Below are 21,693 nucleotides of genomic sequence, written 5' to 3' on the forward strand. Positions count from 1 at the left end.
TCCCATGTATCCAACTTGAGGTTAGAGAAGCCTGAAATCTGGAAATACCAACCTGGAAATCACACACATACACATGCCTTAAGAAAAGCTGAAGGTCCAGAAAAGTTTTGCCTACCATGACAAAAACCTTTTCACCACTCTGGTCTTGCGGCAAACATGAGGAGAGCTGCAATTCCCAAACAGGCATTGCAGACACTGAATTCACTGGTAAGAGGCTATGTTCCAACCTCTTTTCCCTTCAGTAAGGTGGGCCTCATGGAACCTGTGAGCCAAGATATCTCATACTCAGCATTATTGACATTTGGGGCTGGAAAAGCCTCTGCTCTGGAAGGATATACTATGCACTATAGGATGTACAGCAGTATCCTTGTATAACCCATCAGATGCCAATAGCACACTCCCCCAATTCCTATAATCAAAAATGTATACAGATATTACCAAATGTGCTCTTGGAACATCACCCCTGATTGAGAACCAATGCTATCTGACTTCACAACCTCTTGCAGGAAGGATAGGACATGCAAGTCAGACACATTGTAGAGCCTGTCTTCTCTCCTCACCTGCAGTAGGAGGTAACACCCTTCCCCATCTCAAGCCAGCACTGAGAATACTATGAGGTGGGATCCCATCATCTTGGAAGCATGCAAGTGGACAAACAAGACTAGCCCTGCAGAGACTTGATAAACTGCTGTTGGAACCACAGTTCACCAGAGTGAGCCAGGATGTGCATTCTGGACCTAAACAGATTTTTCAACCTGCTAAAATAGAAGATTTAAGTAGGAACTAGCGTCTCATGAGTAATACTCAAAATGCATAGGACACAGTCCAAAATTATTTGTCACACTATTGAAGTCACTCAGTTGTGTCCGACTCTCTGCAACCCCGTGGACTGTAGCCTACAAGGCTCCTTGCCCCATTGGATTTTCCAGGCAAGAGTACTGGAGTGGGTTGACATTTCCTTCTCCAGGTAATCTTCCCAACCCAGGGATGGAACCCAGGTCTCCTGCATTGCAGGCAGACACTTTACCATCTATGCCACCAGAGAAGCCCTTGTCACACTAAGCCTTTGTCACACTAAGAACCAGTAAACTCTCAATTCCAATAAGAAAAGACTATTAGCCGGTCAGAACAGCTGCTCTCCAAAAGTCTACAAGCAATAAATGCTGGAGAGGGTGTGGTGGGAATGCAAACTAGTACAGCCACTATGGAGAACAGTGTGGAGATTCCTTAAAAAACTGGAAATAGAACTGCCATATGACCCAGCAATCCCACTGCTGGGCATACACACTGAGGAAACCAGAATTGAAAGAGACATGTGTACCCCAATGTTCATTGCAGCACTGTTTATAATAGCCAGGACATGGAAGCAACCTAGATGTCCATCAGCAGATGAATGGATAAGAAAGCTGTGGTACATGTACACAATGGAATATTACTCAGCTATGAAAAAAATGCATTTGAATCAGTTCTAATGAGGTGGATGAAACTGGAGCCTACTATACAGAATGAAGTAAGTCAGAAAGAAGAACACCAATACAGTATACTAACTCATATATATGGAATTTAGAAAAATGGTAATGATAACCCTATATGTGAGACAGCAAAAGAGACACAGATGTATAGAACAGTCTTTTGGACTCTGTGGGAGAAGGCAAGGGTGGAATGATTCGAGAGAATAGCATTGAAACATGTACTTTATCATATGTGAAACAGACCTCCAGTCCAGGTTGGATGCATGAGACAGGGTGCTCAGGGCTGTTGTACTGGGCTGACCCAGAGGGGTGGGATGGGGAGGGAGATGGGAGGGGGGTTCAGGATGGGGAACACATGTACACCCATGGCTGACTCATGTGAATGCATGGCAAAAACCACCACAATATTGTAAAGTAATTAGCCTTCAATTAAAATAATTAAATTAAAAAAAAAAGAAAAGACTTAATGAGCACCAACATCAAGCTCACATAGCTGTTGAATTGCTGGGCAAGGATTTTACAGCAGCCATTATAAAAGTTCTCCATTGAACAATAATGAACACACTTGAAACATATTAAAGAACAAGAAACAGTGGAGAAATAGAAATTACTGGCAATAGGTTTAAAAGACAAGGGATTAATATCAAGAAATACAGTGTACAGAGATGTCCCAATACGTCCTACACTGATACATGCATTGACTGCCCATTAACAACCTCTGTACCTTCTGTCTACTTTTGCTGTGAACCTAAAATCGCTATAAAAAATAAAATCTATTTTTAAAAAAAGAAATATAAGAACCAGAGCAGAGGTTGGCAACTACCGACTTCTGTACATCTGAACTAATGTACATGTGTTCATTCTTAACTAAGAACAGTTTATACACTTTTATGAGATGCGAAAATAAAATTCCAGTTTCAGTGTCTGTAAATGTTGGAATATAGTCCTGTTCATTTGTGTATGTATTGTCACAGCAACAGAGTTCTGAAGTTTCCAGAGAGGGGGCTTAAGTACTACAGTGCATTTCTCCAACCCCTTTTCATCCCCAACATCTGTATAACTTGCTTTATTCAATGGTACATCAATATGATCAAGAAGAGGTGTGAAAAGTGCTTGTGTATTTCTGAAATGCTGGAACTGAGACATGACCAAAGTTAAGCTTGCTGGCTGGATGCTGGGAGACTCGGGATGAAATTATTCCCATTGCGTTAACCAACAGCCAGGCAGCTGAGTAGGGAGAGAGACCACCACCATCCAGGGAGAAAGACCAGCCAGAGTCTAACTGAGCACCCTCCAGGGAGTGAAACCACAGAGAGCCAGCCATGGTGGGGTGGGGGAGGCGGTGTGTGGAGGAGCGAGACAGCTGGTGCTTGTGCTGTGGGGCCTTCCTACCATCGTGCGCCTGGGCACCGTCACGTGTTTATGACGTCACAGGTCGTGCGCTCCAGCCCTGACATCCTTGAGGCAGGCTCACATGGCCGCCGCCCTGACTGGCCCTCACACTGTGCCTGGAGAGCCCTGGCCCACGACCCTGAGCCTCCTCCTACTCCTTTTTCTCCTGCCTCCCACCCAGGTTGCAGCCACAGCCCACAGGCACCCTGCCAGTGAGGACGTCGCCTTTAGCCGTGATGTGGGTAGGGCGCCCCCCAAGCCCAGGTTGGCGGTGGTCCTGGTGGTGAATCCGGTGAATCCCGGGCTTCCGACTCCCATGGGTGGAGACCCAGCCTTCCGCGGTCCTTTCCTTTTTCCACGCCTCCCACTCTCCCTCCCTTCCCTTTGCATGTGGCCACCCTGGTGCCGCTGCTACTCACACGCTTTGTCATCCTTCCTTCAGCCTGTGGCCAGCGTCCTGTGCAAGGGAGGATACTGGGAGGCGTGGATGCCCTTGAGAGAAAGTGGCCGTGGCAGGTCAGTGTGCACTACACAGGTTTCCACATCTGTGGTGGGTCCATCGTTGATGAGTACTGGATCCTGTCGGCTGCCCACTGCTTTGACAGGTGAGTGGGCGGTGATGGATACCCTTCCCATGGAGGTCTAGGGCTGCAGGACCAACCACATGGACTACATAGGCCTGGGACTTCTCGAAGTTGGGGAGAGAATGGGACCCAGCACACAGCTCCATTCACTACAGCTTCTTGCACAGGACTGAGGGCTCCCGTAGGGCCATCAGCTCTTCTGGATAGGTGTGGAACAAAATAATAGGATGAGAGGTGAGGTGAGGAGTCACATCTTAGGATGATAAGATAAGAGGTGATGAAAGACGTATCCTCTGCATGAGACGGGTGCTCAGGGCTGGTGCACTGGGACGACCCAGAGGGATGGGATGGAGAGGGAGGCGGGAGAGGGAATCGGGTTGGGGAACACATCTAAATCCATGGCTGATTCATGTCAATGTATGGCAAAAACCACTACAATATTGTAAAGTATTTAGTCTCCAAAGAATAAAAATAAATGGAAAGAAAAAAAAAGAAGTATCCTCGTTGGCAGCTCACTGTACATCTGACAAGCTCACCATCCAGCAGATACTAGTGAGTCCTTGAATCCTCCATGTACTCAGGTCAGGACTTCTTTGGGAGCAATTCTGCCAGTCAGGTCCCTACTGTGCTGGAACGGCTCACTTTCCACATCCTGGCTGAGAGCTTGGATGCCCAGGCCCCCATGTTCCAGGACTCCTTGGGCCTGTGAGCTCATGGAAGCTCCTCTTCCCATGGTTCAGGTGCTTGAACAACTGTACCTTTGTTCTCTCTCTCTACAGGAGTACGAACACTGAGGCATATGATATATATGTGGGCCTTGTGGACCTCCTGGTTGCTGGCAATCACACACAGTGGTTTGAGGTGAATAGGGTGATCATACACCCCACCTATGAATTGTACCACCCTATTGGAGGCGACGTCGCTCTGGTGCAGCTGAAAAGCCGCATTGTTTTTTCCGACGCTGTGCTTCCCGTCTGTATTGCACCCCCAGACTTGACTCTTTCGAACCTTTCTTGCTGGGCTACAGGATGGGGATCCATCTCCCAACAAGGTAAGAAAACAAAGTGCAGGGTGGATCCCTTTATTGGAGTTTGTGGAAGAGATGATGGCTTTATGACATTACCGGAGAGAACATGTTCTGTCCATTAAGAGCTTGCAAGTATCTGAGGACTGGAATCTTTATCCATCCATCAATCACAATATGTTTCTCTGTCAATGTGGAGTTGTGCTTTATTCCTGGCTGGCTTTGTTCTATATAGAGAAGTAGTTACATCTACTTTGAGTGTGAAACTAATATTTTGTATACCAAGAGCACAAATTTCCAGCGTAGTTGTTCTTAAAATTTTAAATTCAATTTATAATCTTTTTTAACCTATGAAAAAACACATTAGTTATTCTAGTTATCCATAAAGGCCTTGTACTTTCTTTCTAGGTTTAAATCTTTGTATTTTAGGATTTCTATGGTTATATAAAAGATTATTTTTAATTGCATTTTGCTAATCAGACACAGCTGTTGATTTCTGTGTATTGATAATATTTCCACTCACCATATAGGGCTAATTTTTAATAGTTTGTCAGTTGATTATTTAATTGTTCTAGATTGTCAAATATATTTTCTTCAGATAAAGCTTGCTTCATCACTTCCTGTTCTATATCTTATCCTTAATTAATTTTTCTTATCTTATTGCAATGATTAGAACCTCTAGTAGAAATGTTGCTAGGTCTCTTTTTCTTGCTTTTTATTTTAATTGAAATGCTTCTAATAGCTTACTGTTGCATCTATGGCTTGATTTGGAGATTTCAAATTGATATCTTATATCAGTTTAAGAAAGTTTAACATCTGCTTTACTTAATTAAAAAAAAACTCTTATTGAAGTTAAACTGATATAAATTCAAATTAGAATGTTAAAACTTTAGAATGTTAAATGTAATCCCCATGGTAAACATGAAAGGAAATTAAGAGGGAATTTAAATATTTCACTACAAAAAATCAACTAAATGCAAAGAAGACAGGAATGCAAGAAAATGAGGCAAGGGGGAAGCTATAAGGCATGTATAAAGTAAGTAGTAAAATGACAGAACCAAGTTCCTCCTTACCAATAATTACTTTGAATGTAAATGGTTGAACTCTCAAATCAAAAGACAGAGACTGGAATTAGGGAGATAAAGCCAAGATGGTAGAGTACACCTCCTCTCACTGGAACACATAAATTACAGTCATTGATAAAACAACTATTGATGAGAAAGACTGGAATCCACCAGAGAAGATTTTCTACAACTAAAGATGGGAATCATAAAGAGATGGGTAGGAAGGGCAAAGTCATAGTATAGTCAAGACCTATACGCTTGGGTGGATGACCCACAAATAGAATAATTACAAATATGGAGCTTCTCCCCAAGGAATAAAGGGTCTGAACCTCACATTGGGCTCCCCGGTCCTGGGGTCCTATACCAGGAATATTTGGTTTTGGAGGCCAACAGGCCTTACTTTTGGGACACTCAGAAACCTGTGAGAAATAAAGACTCCACTCTTAAAAGGCACGAATAAAATCTAACATGCTCCAGGACCTAGAGCAGAGTAGTAATTTGAAAGGAGCCTGGGTCAGATCCACCTACTTATCTTGGAGAGTCTCCCCGAGAGGTAGGAAGCAACTGGAGCTCAACCTGCAGACATAGACGCTGGTGGCAACATTTAGGGGAGCTCACTCTATCACATGGACACTGGTGTTGACAAGCACTATTTTAGAATCCTCTATCTAGTTTATTGGGCTTCCCTAGTGTAAAGGATCTGCCTGCAATGCAGGAGATCCAGGTTCAATCCCTGGGTCAGGAAGATCCCCTGGGGAAGGGAATAGTTACTGCAGTACTCTTGCCTGGAGAATTCCATGGACAGGGGAGCCGGATGGGCTACAGTCCATGGGACTGCAAAGAGTCGGACATGATTTAGTTCACCACTGACCCACCTGGGAAGCCCACATAACATCCCTAGTACTTATTTATCTTGTAACTGCTAGAAGTTTATAAGTTTTGACTGCCTTCAACCAATTCCATCCTCCCTCAACACTCCCCTGCCACTGGTAATCACAAAACTAATCTCTTTTTCTATGAGTTTGTCTTTGAAGTCTAATTGATATATTAGTTCCTGTTATATGACATAGTGATTTGGTATTTCTCCACAGCTTAAAATTATCACCATGATAAGTCTAATTATGATATGTCACTATACAAATATATTACATAATTTTTTATTTTATTCTGCACACTGTACATTTCATGCCTGTGACTCATTTATTTTACAACTGGAAGTTTGTACCTCTTAATCTTCCTCACCTATTTCTTTCCATTCTCCAACCCCTCACCTCTGGCAACCACCTGTTTTTTCTCTGTATCTGTTTGTTCATTTGTTTTCTTTAGATTCCACATATAAGTGAAATCATACAATATTTGGGCTTCCTTGGTGGCTCAGATGGTAAAGAATCTGCCTGCAATGCGGGAGACCTGAGTTCAGTCCCTGGGTTGGGAAGATTTCCTGGAGAAAGAAATGGCACCCCACTCCAGTATTCTTGCCTGGAGAATTCCATGGACAGAGGATCCATGGAGTTGCAAAGAGTCAGACACGACTAAGCAACAACAACAACAACAACAACACACACACACACACACAACATTTGTCTTTCTCTGTCTGGCTTATTTCATTTAGCACAATATCCTCTAGATCCATCCATGTTGTTGCAAATGGTAAGATTTCATTCTTTTTTATGGCTGGGTAAATTCCATTGCATATACGTACCACATATCCCAATTAACTCAAGAGGGGTGGAATGGGGAGGGAGATGGGAAGGAGGTTCAAGAGTGAGGGGACATATATATACTTATGGCTGATTCATGTTGATGTTTGACAGAAAACAACAAAATTTTGTAGAGCAATTACCCTTCAATTAAAAAATAAATAATTTTTGTTTTAAAAAAAGCATCAATTCTTTGGTTCTCAGCTTTCTTTATGGCCCAACTCTCACATCCATACGTACTGGAAAAGCCATAGTTTTGACTATACAGACCTTTGTCAGCAAGTAATGTCTCTGCTTTTTAATATACTGTCGAAGTTTGTCATAGCTTTTCTTCCAAGAAGCAACTATCTTTTAATTTCATGGCTGCAGTCACCATCTATAGTGATTTTGGAGCCCAAGAAAATAAAGTCTGTCACTGTTTCCATTGTTTCCCCATCTATCTGCCATGAAGTGATGGGACCAAATGACATGATCTTCATTTTTGATTGTGGCGTTTTAAGCCAAAATTTTCACTCTTCTCTTTCACTTTCATTAAGAGGCTCTTTAGTTCCTCCTGGTTTTCTGCAGGAATGGTGTCATCTTAAACCATCTTTATTTATATATATATATTTTTACTGTTCTGTTCAGCTTCATTGATGGTCTTTATTAACATGATCTTGTGGATGATAGCCATTCTGACAGGTGTGAGGTGGTATTTCACTGTGGTTTTGCGTTGCATTTCTTTGATGATTAGCAATGTTGAGCATATTTTCATGCGCCTGTTGGCCATTTGTGTGTCTCCTTAGGGAAAATGTCAGTTCAGGTCTTCTGTCCATCCTTAAATTGAATTTAGATAGATAGGAGATATACATATAGATATATATAGATATAAATATATAGAGAGTTGTATAACCTATTATATATTTTGGATATTAACACTTATAGGACATATTACTTGGAAATATTTTCTCTCATTCAGTAGGATGTCCTTTCATTTTGTAACTTTCTTAGTGGTATCCTTTACCTTGCTAAAACTTTTAAGTTTAACTTGATTTCATTTGTTTATTTTTCATTTTCCTTTCTTTCCTAAAGAGACAAGCCCAAAATACTATTGCTACAATTCATATCAAAGAGTGTTCTGTGTATATTCTTTTTTAAGAGTTTTGTGGTTTCTGGTCTGATGTTTAAGTCTTTAATCCATTTTCAGTTTATTTTCATATGTGGTATGAGAAAATGTTTTAATTTCATTATTTTACATGTAGCTATTCCAGTTTCCCAGCACCATTTATTGAAGATGGCCTTTTTCTCATTGTATATTTTTGCCTCCTTTGTTGTGGATTAATTGAACATAAGTATGTGGATTTATTTCTGGGTCCTCTATTGTTTTCCATTGATCTACATGCCTGTTTTATGTGCCAGTACCATACTGTTTGAGTACTGAAGCTTTGTAGTATAGTCTGAGGTCAGCCACCATGATACTTATAACTTTGTTCCCTCTTCTCAACATTGCCTTGGCTATTTGTTGTGTGTGTGTGTGTATGTGTGTGTGTGTGTGTGTGTGTGAGACTCCATATAAATTTTAGGATTATTTGTTCTAGTTCCGTGAAAAATATCATGGGTATTTTGGTGAGGGTTGCATTAAATCTGTAATGATTTAGGGTAGTATGATCATGTTGTGCTGTGCTTAGTCACTTAGTTGTGTCCGGATCTTTGCAACCCCATGGACTGCAGCCCTCCAGGCTCCTCTGTCCAAGGGAATTCTCCAGGCAAGAATACTGGGGTGCACTGCCATGCCCTCCTCCAGGGGATCTTCCCAACCCAAGGATCAAACCCAGGTCTTCTGCACTGCAGGCAGATTCTTTACTGCTGAGCCATATATGTATATATATGCCCACACACATACACACACATATTTGTTGTTCAGTCACTAAGTCATGTATGACCCTTTGAAACCTCACGGACAACAGCACGCCAGGCTCCTCTGTCCTTCACCATCTCCCAGAGCTTGCTCAGATTCATATCCATTGAGTCAGTGATGCTATCTAACCATCTCATCCTCTGCTGCCTCTTTCTCCTTTAGCCTTCAATCTTTTCTGGTAAGTTGGCTCCTTGCATCAGGTGGCCAAAGTATTGGAGCTTCCGCTTCAGTGAATATTCAGGATTGATTTCCTTTAGAATTGACTGGTTTGATCCCCTTGCAGTCCAAGGAACTCCCAAGAGTCTTCTCCAGCACCACAGTTCAAAAGCGTCAATTCTTTAGCGCTCAGCCTTCTTTATGGTCCAACTCTCACATTTGTACATGACTACTGGAAACACATGGACTTTGTTGGCAAAGTGATGTCTCTGCTTTTTAACGTGCTGTCTAGGTTTGTCATGATTTTCCTTCCAAGGAGCAAATGTCTTAATTTCATGGCTTCAGTCACCATCCACAGTGATTTCAGAGTCCAAGAAAATAAATTCTGTCACTGCTTCCTCTTTATCCCTTCCATTTGCCATGAAGTGATGGGGCCAGATGCCATGATCTTAGTTTTTTGAATGTTTAGTTTCAAGAGAGCTTTTCCACTCTCCCCTTTCACCCTCACCATGAGACTCTTTAGTTCCTCTTTGCTTTCTGCCATTAGAGTGGTATCATCTGTGTATCTGAGGTTGTTGATATTTGTCCCAGCAGTCTTGATTCCAGTTTGCAATTCATCCAGCCTGGCAATTTTCATGATGTACTTTGCATATAAGTTAAATAAGCAGAGTGATAATATACAACCTTGTCATACTCCTTTCCCAATTTTGAATCAGTTAGTTGTCCCATGTCCAGTTATAACTGTTGCTTCTTGACCCACATACAAGTTTCTCAGGAGACAGGTATGGTGGTCTGATACTCCCATCTCTTTAAGAATTTTCCACAGTTGTTTATACAGCCTTTGACTGTGTGGATGACAACATATGTGTGTATGTATGTACATATATATACATGTATATATATATATATATATATGTACTCAGCCATAAAAGTGAATGAAATTCTGCTATTTGAAGCAATGTGGATGGATCTAGAGAATATTATGCTTAGTTAAATAATTTATACACAGAAGGACAAATACTGTGTGAGTCATATTCCTAATTTGTGGAATCTAAAAAATACTACCAATGAGTATATGCAAAATGGAAACCAACTCACAGATTTAGAAAACAAACTAGTGGCTACCAAAGGGTTAGGGAAAGGGAAGTGGCAAACTAGGAGTATAAGATAAAGGGATATAAAATATTACATATAAAATAGATAAGTAACAAGGATATATTGTATAGTACAAGGAATTTCAGTCACTATCTTGTAATAACATTTTTTGTAATAACTTTTAATGAAGTTTAATCTATAAAACTCAGCAGTGGCCACAGGACTGGAAAGGTCAGTTTTCACTCCAACTCCAAAGAAGGGCAATCCCAAAGAATGCTCAAACTACCGCACAATTGCACTCATCTCACACGCTAGTAAAGTGATGCCTAAAATTCTCCAAGCCAGGCTTCAGCAATACGTGAACTGTGAACTTCCAGATGTTCAAGCTGGTTTTAGAAAAGGCAGAGGAACCAGAGATCAAATTGCCAACATCCGCTGGATCATCAAAAAAGCGAGAGTTCCAGAAAAACATCTACTTCTGATTTATTGACCATGCCAAAGCCTTTGACTATGTGGATCACAATAAACTGTGGACAATTCTGAAAGAGATGGGAATACCAGACCACCTGACCTGCCTCTTGAGAAACCTGTATACAGGTCAGGATGCAACAGTTAGAACTGGACATGGAACAACAGACTGGTTCCTAATAGGAAAAGGAGTATGTCAAGGCTGTATATTGTCACCCTGCTTATTTAACTTATATGCAGAGTACATCATGAGAAACGTTGGGCTGGAAGAAGCACAAGCTGGAATCAAGATTGCCAGGAGAAATATCAATAACCTCAGATATGCAGATGACGCCACCCTTATGGCAGAAAGTGAAGAAGAACTAAAGAGCCTCTTGATGAAAGTGAAAGAGGAGAGTGAAAAGGTTGGCTTCAAGCTCAACATTCAGAAAACTAAGATTATGGCACCCAGTCCCATCACTTCATGGGAAATAGATGGGGAAACAGTGGAAACAGTGGCTGACTTTATTTTTCTGGGCTCCAAAATCACTGCAGATGGTGATTGCAGCCATGAAATTAAAAGATGCTTACTCCTTGGAAGGAAAGTTATGACCAACCTAGACAGCATATTAAAAAGCAGAGACATTACTCTGTCAACAAAGGTCTGTCTAGTCAAGGCTGTGGTTTTTCCAGTAGTCATGTATGGATGTGAGACTTGGACTATAAAGAAAGCTGAGCGCTGAAGAATTGATGCTTTTGAACTGTGGTGTTGGAGAAGACTCTTGAGAGTCCCTTAGACTGCAAGGAGATCCAACCAGTCCATCCTAAATGAAATCAGTCCTGGGTGTTCTTTGGAAGGACTGATATTGAAGCTGAAACTCCAGTACTTTGGCCACCTGATGCGAAGAGCTGACTCATTTGAAAAGACCCTGATGCTTGGAAAGATTGAGGGCAGGAGGAGAAGGGGATGACAGAGGATGAGATGTTTGGATGGCATCACCGACTCAATGGACATGGGTTTGGGTGGATTCCGGGAGTTGGTGATGGACAGGGAGGCCTGGCGTGCTGCGGTTCATGGGGTCTCAAAGAGTCCAGACACTACTGAGCAACTGAACTGAACTGAATCTGTAAAATACTGAATCACAATGCTGTATACCTGAAACTAACATAATAGTGTAAATGAACTATACTTTAATTAAAAATTACTGATATGTTAAATTTTAGTGGAGTTTTTTTAGAAAGAAAAACAATGGATTTCTTTATATTAATCTTGTATCCTTCAGGTTTACTGAATTCCTTTATTAATTCTAATAGTTTTTTGGTAGAGACATTAGGGTTTTGTATATATCATGTCATCTGAAATAGTAACAGTTTAACTTCTTCCCTTCCAGTTTGGATACTTTTTATTTCTTTTTCTTGTCTGGCCTCTATGACTAGGACTTCCAGTCAGTCAGTCAGTTCAGTTGCTCAGTCTCATCTGACGCTTTGCAACCCCATGGACTGCATCATGCCAGGCTTCCCCGTCCATCACCAACTCCCGGAGCTTGCTCAAACCCATGTCCATCGAGTTGGTGATGCCATCCAACCATCTCATCCTCTGTCATCTGCTTCTCCTCCTGCCTTCAATCTTTCCCATAGGACTTCCCAATACTATGTCAAACAAAAGAGGAAATATTGGGCATCTTTGTCTTGTTCCTGATTTTAGAGGAAAAGCTTTCAGTTTTTCAGCATTGAGCATGGCATCAGCTGTTGGTTTCTCATAACTAGCCTTTATTATGTTGAGATATGTCCTCTATATACTAACTTTGAAGGGAGTTTTTATCATAAATGGTTTTTGAATTTTGTCAAATGCTTTTTCTGTGTCTATTGAGATGATCTTGTGATTTTTATCCTTCCTTTTGTTAATGTGGTAGGAGGGCATGGCAACCTACTTCAGTATTCTTGCCTGGAGAATCCCCATGGAGAGAGGGGGGTTGGCAGGCTACAGTCCATGGGGTTACAAACAGTCAGATATGACTGAAGTGACTTAGCACTTGTTAATGTGGTATATCACATTGATATTGAACCATCTGCAGATATTGAACTACAGAAATTGAACCATCCTTGCATCCCTGTAATTAATTTCTTTTGATTATGGTTTGATATTTTTTATATACTGTTGAATTCAGTTGGCTAATATGCTGAGGATTTTTGTATCTATATTCATCAGGATATTGTCCAGTAATTTTCATTTTTATAATGTCTTTGGTTTTGATATCAGGAAAATGGTGATCTTGTAGAATGAATTCAATAGTGTTTCCTCCTCCTCAATTTTTTTGAATAGTTGGAGAACAATAGGTATTAACTTTTCAGTTGTGAAACTGTTCAGTCTTTTACTTTTACCTCTTGGGAGTTTTGCATTACTGATTCAGTTTCACTACTAGTGATCAGTCTCTTCAGATTTTCTATTTCTCCTGATTCAGTTTTGGAAGTTTGCATGTTTTTTTTTTTTGCAAATTATCCATTTTTTCCTAGGGTGTCCAATTTGTTGGCATATAACTTTCATAGTGTTCTGTTTTAACTTTTTTGTATCTTTGTAATATCATTTGTAATTTTTCCTCTTTCATTTTTGGGTCTTCTTTTTCCCCCTATTGAACTTGGTTAAACACTTATTAATTTTCTTTATCATTAAAAAAAATTGCTCTTGGATTCATTTATCTTTTCTATTTTTGTCTATATTTTATTGTTTTCTATTCTGGCCTTTATTATTTCCTTTCTTCTGATGACCTTGGGTTTTGTTTTTCTTCTTTTTCTAATTCCTTTAGATGATATGTAGTTTGAGATTTTTCTTGTTTCTACAGGTATAAATTTCCCTCTTAGATTTACTTCTGCTGCATACCATAAATCTTGAAAAATTGCTTTTATTTTTATTTGTCTTGAGGTATTTTCTGATTTCATCTTTGCTTTCTTCATTTGCCCATTGCTTTTTAGTTGCATGTTGTTTAGTCTCCATGCATTTGTGTTTTTACTATTTTCTTCCTGTAATTGATTTCTAGTTTCATATCTTTATGGTCAGAAAAGAGGTTTGATATAATTTCTATCCTCTTAAATTTGTTAAACTAAATATATAGAATAAATACTAACAGACTGAAAGGGAGAAATTGGCCATGATAAAATAATAGTAGGGGATTATAACACTCCAGTTACAATCAGACAGATATCAATAAGGAAACATTGGCCTTTAAATGACACATTATTTCTTTAGGGAGATATACTCCTAAGTATTTTATTCTTTTTGTTGCAATGGTGAATGGTATTGTTTCCTTAATTTCTCTTTCTGTTTTTTCATTGTTAGTGTATAGGAATGCAAGGGATTTCTGTGTGTTAATTTTATATCCTGCAACTTTACTATATTCATTGATTAGCTCTAGTAATTTTCTGGTAGAGTCTTTAGGGTTTTCTATGTAGAGGATCATGTCATCTGCAAACAGCGAGAGTTTCACTTCTTCTTTTCCTATCTGGATTTCGTTTACTTCTTTTTCTGCTCTGATTGCTGTGGCCAACACTTCCAAAACTATGTTGAATAGTAGTGGTGAGAGTGGGCACCCTTGTATTGTTCCTGATTTTAGGGGAAATGCTTTCAATTTTTCACCATTGAGGGTAATGCTTGCTGTGGGTTTGTCATATATAGCTTTTATTATGTTGAGGTATGTTCCTTCTATTCCTGCTTTCTGGAGAGTTTTAATCATAAATGGATGTTGAATTTTGTCAAAGGATTTTTCTGCATCTATTGAGATAATCATATGGTTTTTATCTTTCAATTTGTTAATGTGGTGTATTCCATTGATTGATTTGCAGATATTAAAGAATCCTTGCATTCCTGGGATAAAGCCTACTTGGTCATGGTGTATGATTTTGTTAATATGTTGCTGGATTCTGTTTGTGAGAATTTTGTTAAGGATTTTTGCATCTATGTTCATCAGTGATATTGGCCTGTAGTTTTCTTTCTTTCTTTCTTTCTTTTTTTTTGTGGCATCTTTGTCTGGTTTTGGAATTAGGGTGATGGTGGCCTCGTAGAATGAGTTTGGAAGTTTACCTTCTTCTGCAATTTTCTGGAAGAGTTTGAGTAAGATAGGTGTTAGCTCTTCTCTAAATTTTTGGTAGAATTCAGCTGTGAAGCCATCTGGTCCTGGACTTTTGTTTGCTGGAAGATTTCTGATTTACAGTTTCGATTTCCTTGCTTGTGATGGGTCTGTTAGGATCTTATATTTCTTCCTGGTTCAGTTTTGGAAAGTTATACTTTTCTAGGAATTTGTCCATTTCATCCAAGTTGTCCATTTTATTGGCACAGAGCTGCTGGTAGTAGTCTCTTATGATCCTTTGTATTTCAGTGTTCTCTGTTGTGATCTCTCCATTTTCATTTCTAATTTTGTTGATTTGGTTCTTCTCCCTTTCTTTCTTAATGAGTCTCACTAACAGTTTGTCAATTTTGTTTATCTTTTCAAAAAACCCAGCTTTTAGCTTTGTTGATTTTTTTTAAAATTTTTTTATTAGTTGTTGTTGATTTTTGCTATGGTCTCTTTAGTTTCTTTTGCATTTATTTCTGCCCTAATTTTTAAGATTTCTTTCCTTCTACTAACCCTGGGGTTCTTCATTTCTTCCTTCTCTAGTTGCTTTAGGTATAGAGTTAGGTTATTTATTTGACAACCTAAAGAAACAAAAGACCTATACAATGAAAACTATAAAACACTGATGAGAAAGAAATCAAAGAGGACACAAACAATGGAGAAAATACACGTGTTCATGGATTGGAAGAATCATATTGTCAAAATGGCTATACTACCCAAAGCAATCTATAGATTCAATGCAATCCCTATCAAGCTACCAACGGTATTTTTCACAGAACTAGAACAAATAATTTCACAATTTGTATGGAAATACAAAAAACCTCGAATAGCCAAAGTAATCTTGAGAAAGAAGAATGGAACTGGAGGAATCAACCTGCCTGACTTCAGACTCTACTACAAAGCCACAGTCATCAAGACAGTATGGTACTGGCACAAAGACAGAAATATAGATCAATGGAACAGAATAGAAAGCCCAGAGATAAATCCACGAACCTATGGACACCTTATCTTGACAAAGGAGGCAAGGAATACAATGGAGAAAAGACAACCTCTTTAACTGGTGCTGGGAAAACTGGTCAACCACTCGTAAAAGAATGAAACTAGAACAACTTTCTAACACCATACACAAAAATAAACTCAAAATGGATTAAAGATCTAAATGTCAGACCAGAAACTATAAAACTCCTAGAGGAGAACATAGGCAAAACACTCTCCGACATAATCACAGCAAGATCCTCTATGACCCACCTCCCAGAATATTGGGAAATAAAAGCAAAAATAAACAAATGGGACCTAATGAAACTTAAAACTTTTGCACAACAAAGGAAACTATAAGTAAGGGTAAAAGACAGCCCTCAGATTGGGAGAAAATAATAGCAAATGAAGAAACAGACAAAGGATTAATCTCAAAAATATACAAGCAACTCCTGCAGCTCAATTCCAGAAAAATAAATGACCCAATCAAAAAATGGGCAAAGAACTAAACAGACATTTCTCCAAAGAAGACATACAGATGGCTAACAAACACATGAAAAGATGCTCAACATCACTCATTATTAGAAGAAATGCAAATCAAAACCACAATGAAGTACCATTACACACCAGTCAGGATGGCTGCTATCCAAAAGTCTACAAGCAATAAATGCTGGAGAGGGTGTGGAGAAAAGGGAACCCTCTTACACTGTTGGTGGGAATGCAAACTAGTACAGCCACTATGGAGAACAGTGTGGAGATTTCTTAAAAAACTGGAAATAGAACTGCCATATGACCCAGCAATCCCACTCTGGGCATACACACTGAGGAAACCAGATCTGAAAGAGACACGTGCACCCCAGTGTTCATCGCAGCACTGTTTATAATAGCCAGGACATGGAAGCAACCTAGATGCCCATCAGCAGATGAATGGATAAGGAAAGCTGTGTAACATATACACCATGGAATATTACTCAGCCAATAAAAAGAATTTATTTGAACCCATCCTAATGAGATGGATGAAGCTGGAGCCATTATACATGATGAGTAAGCAGAAAGATAAGAACAATACAGCATACTAACACATATATATGGAATTTACAAAGGTGATAACGATAACCCTATATGCAAAACAGAAAAAGAGACACAGAAATACAGAACAGACTTTTGAATTCTGTGGGAGAAGGTGAGGGTGGGATATTTCAAAAGAACAGCATGTATACTATCTATGGTGAAACAGATCACCAGCCCAGGTGGGATGCATGAGACAAGTGCTCGGGCCTGGTGCACTGGGAGACCCAGAGGAATCGGGTGGAGAGGAGGTGGGAGGGGGGAATCGGGATGGGGAATACATATAACTCCATGGCTGATCATATCAATGTATGACAAAACCCACGGAAAAAAAAATAAAGAAAAGAAAAAAAAAAAATAAATGGTAAGCTAGGAAAAAAAAAATATACAAGCAACTCCTGAAGCTCAATTCCAGAAAAATAAATGACCCAATCAAAAAATGGGCCAAAGAACTAAACAGACATTTCTCCAAAGAAGACATACAGATGGCTAAAAAACACATGAAAAGATGCTCAACATCACTCATTATCAGAGAAATGCAAATCAAAACCACAAAGAGGTACCATTACACGCCAGTCAGGATGGCTGCTATCCAAAAGTCTACAAGCAATAAATGCTGGAGAGGGTGTGGAGAAAAGGGAACCCTCTTACACTGTTGGTGGGAATGCAAACTAGTACAGCCACTTTAGAAAACAGTGTGGAGATTTCTTAAAAAACTGGAAATAGAACTGCCATATGACCCAGCAATCCCACTTCTGGGCATACACATCAAGGAAACCAGATCTGAAAGAGACACGTGCACCCCAATGTTCATCACAGCACTGTTTATAATAGCCAAGACATGGAAGCAACCTAGATGCCCATCAGCAGACGAATGGATAAGGAAGCTGTGGTACATATACTCAATGGAATATTACTCAGCCATTAAAAAGAATTCATTTGAATCAGTTCTAATGAGATGGATGAAACTGGAGCCCATTATACATAGTGAAGTAAACCAGAAAGATAAAAACCATTACAGTATAGTAACGCATATATATGGAATTTAAAAAGATGGTAATGATAACCCTATATGCAAAACAGAAAAAGAGACACAGATGTACAGAAGAGACTTTTGGACTCTGTGGGAGAAGGCGAGGGTGGGATGTTTTGAGAGAACAGCATCGAAACATGTATATTATCTAGGGTGAAACAGATCACCAGCCCAGGTTGGATGCATGAGATAAGTGCTCAGGCCTGGTGCACTGGGAAGACCTAGAGGGATCGGGTAGAGAGGGAGGTGGCAGGGGGGATCGGGATGGGGAATGCATGTAAATCCATGGCTAATTCATGTCAATGTATGACAAAAACCACTACAATATTGTAAAGTAATTAGCCTCCAACTAATAAAAATAAATGAAAAAAAAAAGACACATTAGGCCAGATGGACATAATAGCTATCTATAGAACATTCCATCCAGAAACAGCATAGTACTATGTTGGGTGCATGGGCTTCCCTGGTGGCTCAGACAGTAGAGTCCACCTGTGATGCTGGAGACCCAGGTTCGATTCCTGGATTGGGAAGATCCCCTGGGGAAGAGAATGGCTACCCACTCCAATTTTATTGCCTGGAGAATTCCATGGACAGAAGAACCTGAAGGGCTACAGTCCATGGGGTCACAGAGTTGGATACAATTGAGCAACTGATATACACACATATTAGGTGCATGAATATTAACAAACATTATATCCTATTCTTGTATTGATCCCTTTATTGTATAATGCCCTTCTTGGTATTTTGTCATAGACTTTTATTTAAAATCTTCTTTTTCTGTTGCCAGTACTGCCACCCCAGCATTCTTTTTGGTTCCATTTGTGTGGAAAAACTTTTTCCATCCCCTCACTTTCAGTCTCTGTGTGTCTTTAACTCTGAAGTGAGTTTCTTGTAGGCTATATATAGATGCGTCTTGTTTTTCATTCAGTTAGCCCCTTTCTGTCTTTTGATGGGAACATTAGTGTATTGATATTTAAAGTGATTATTGATACGTATGTACTTTTTGTCATTTTGTTACTTGTTTTCTTGTTGCTTTTTAGTTATTCTCTGTTATTATTATTTTTGTCTCTTCCATTGCGGTTTGATGGTTTTCTTTAGTACTCTTTTCTCTTTAGTTTTTGTGTGTCTACTGTAGGTTTTTGATTTGTGGTTACCATTTATTTTGACCTATGACTATATTTACTGGTTCAAACTCATAGCCAATTCAATTCAAGCACATTCTAAAAGATCTACTTTAATGGATACAAAAACAAGACCCCTATATATGCTGTCTACAAGAGACCCACCTCAAAACAAGGGACACATACAGACTGAAAGTGAAGGGCTGGAAAAAAATATTTCATGCAAATGGAGACCAAAAGAAAGCAGGAGTCCCAGTACTCATATCAGATAAAATAGACTTTAAAATAAAGGCTGTGAAAAGAGACAAAGAAGGACACTACATAATGATCAAAGGATCAACCCAAGAAGAAGATATAACAATTATAAATATATATGCACCCAACATAGGAGCACCGCAATATGTAAGGCAAATGCTAACAAGAATGAAAGGGGAAATTAACAATAACACAATAATAGTGGGAGACTTTAATACCCCACTCACACCTATGGATAGATCAACTAAACAGAAAATTAACAAGGAAACACAAACTTTAAATGACACAATGGACCAGCTAGACCTAATTGATATCTATAGGACATTTCACCCCCAAACAATCAACTTCACCTTTTTCTCAAGTGCACATGGAACCTTCTCCAGAATAGATCACATCCTGGGCCATAAATCTGGTCTTGGAAAATTCAAAAAAATTGAAATCATTCCAGTCATCTTTTCTGACCACAGTGCAGTAAGATTAGATCTCAATTACAGGAAAAAAAATTGTTAAAAATTCAAACATATGGAGGCTAAATAACACGCTTCTGAGTAACCAACAAATCATAGAAGAAATAAAAAAAGAAATCAAAATATGCATAGAAACGAATGAAAATGAAAACACAACAACCCAAAACCTATGGACACTGTAAAAGCAGTGCTAAGGGGAAGGTTCATAGCATTACAGGCTTACATCAAGAAACAAGAAAAAAACCAAATAAATAACCTAACTCTACACCTAAAGCAATTAGAGAAGGAAGAAATGAAGAACCCCAGGGTTAGTAGAAGGAAAGAAATCTTAAAAATTAGGGCAGAAATAAATGCAAAAGAAACTAAAGAGACCATAGCAAAAATCAACAAAGCTAAAAGCTGGGTTTTTTGAAAAGATAAACAAAATTGACAAACTGTTAGTGAGACTCATTAAGAAAGAAAGGGAGAAGAACCAAATCAACAAAATTAGAAATGAAAATGGAGAGATCACAACAGAGAACACTGAAATACAAAGGATCATAAGAGACTACTACCAGCAGCTCTGTGCCAATAAAATGGACAACTTGGAAGAAATGGACAAATTCCTAGAAAAGTATAACTTTCCAAAACTGAACCAGGAAGAAATATAAGATCCTAACAGACCCATCACAAGCAAGGAAATCGAAACTGTAAATCAGAAATCTTCCAGCAAACAAAAGTCCAGGACCAGATGGCTTCACAGCTGAATTCTACCAAAAATTTAGAGAAGAGCTAACACCTATCTTACTCAAACTCTTCCAGAAAATTGCAGAAGAAGGTAAACTTCCAAACTCATTCTACGAGGCCACCATCACCCTAATTCCAAAACCAGACAAAGATGCCACAAAAAAAAAAAAAAGAAAGAAAGAAAACTACAGGCCAATATCACTGATGAACATAGATGCAAAAATCCTTAACAAAATTCTCACAAACAGAATCCAGCAACATATTAAAAAGATCATACACCATGACCAAGTAGGCTTTATCCCAGGAATGCAAGGATTCTTTAATATCTGCAAATCAATCAATGGAATACACCACATTAACAAACTGAAAGATAAAAACCATATGATTATCTCAATAGATGCAGAAAAATCCTTTGACAAAATTCAACATCCATTTATGATTAAAACTCTCCAGAAAGCAGGAATAGAAGGAACATACCTCAACATAATAAAAGCTATATATGACAAACCCACAGCAAGCATTACCCTCAATGGTGAAAAATTGAAAGCATTTCCCCTAAAATCAGGAACAATACAAGGGTGCCCACTCTCACCACTACTATTCAACATAGTTTTGGAAGTGTTGGCCACAGCAATCAGAGCAGAAAAAGAAGTAAACGAAATCCAGATAGGAAAAGAAGAAGTGAAACTCTCGCTGTTTGCAGATGACATGATCCTCTACATAGAAAACCCTAAAGACTCTACCAGAAAATTACTAGAGCTAATCAATGAATATAGTAAAGTTGCAGGGTATAAAATTAACACACAGAAATCCCTTGCATTCCTATACACTAACAATGAGAAAACAGAAAGAGAAATTAAGGAAACAATACCATTCACCATTGCAACAAAAAGAATAAAATACTTAGGAGCACATCTACCTAAAGAAACAAAAGACCTATACATAGAAAACTATAAAACACTGATGAAAGAAATCAAAGAGGACACAAATAGATGGAGAAATATACCGTGTTCCTGGGTTGGAAGAATCAATATTGTGAAAATGAGTATACGATCCAAAGCAACCTATAGATTCAATGCAATCCCTATCAAGCTACCAACAGTATTCTTCA

The 21,693-nt window shown here is 39.0% G+C and overlaps 1 protein-coding gene across 1 annotated transcript in view; it reads left to right on the forward strand.

Annotated features, from left to right (window-relative positions):
- Positions 1-2,505: 2,505 nt before the first annotated feature.
- Positions 2,506-21,693, forward strand: part of PRSS38 (serine protease 38) — a 38,410-nt gene continuing 19,222 nt past the window's right edge. The window contains exons 1-3 of the mRNA XM_043467066.1: positions 2,506-3,106; positions 3,307-3,469; positions 4,228-4,499. Of these exons, the coding sequence (XP_043323001.1) occupies positions 2,947-3,106; positions 3,307-3,469; positions 4,228-4,499 (595 nt within the window). The 5' untranslated portion in view covers positions 2,506-2,946. The remainder of the gene's footprint in view (positions 3,107-3,306; positions 3,470-4,227; positions 4,500-21,693) is intronic.

This window comes from Cervus canadensis, chromosome 4 (genome assembly GCF_019320065.1).
Source record: "Cervus canadensis isolate Bull #8, Minnesota chromosome 4, ASM1932006v1, whole genome shotgun sequence".
NCBI lineage: Eukaryota > Metazoa > Chordata > Mammalia > Artiodactyla > Cervidae > Cervus > Cervus canadensis.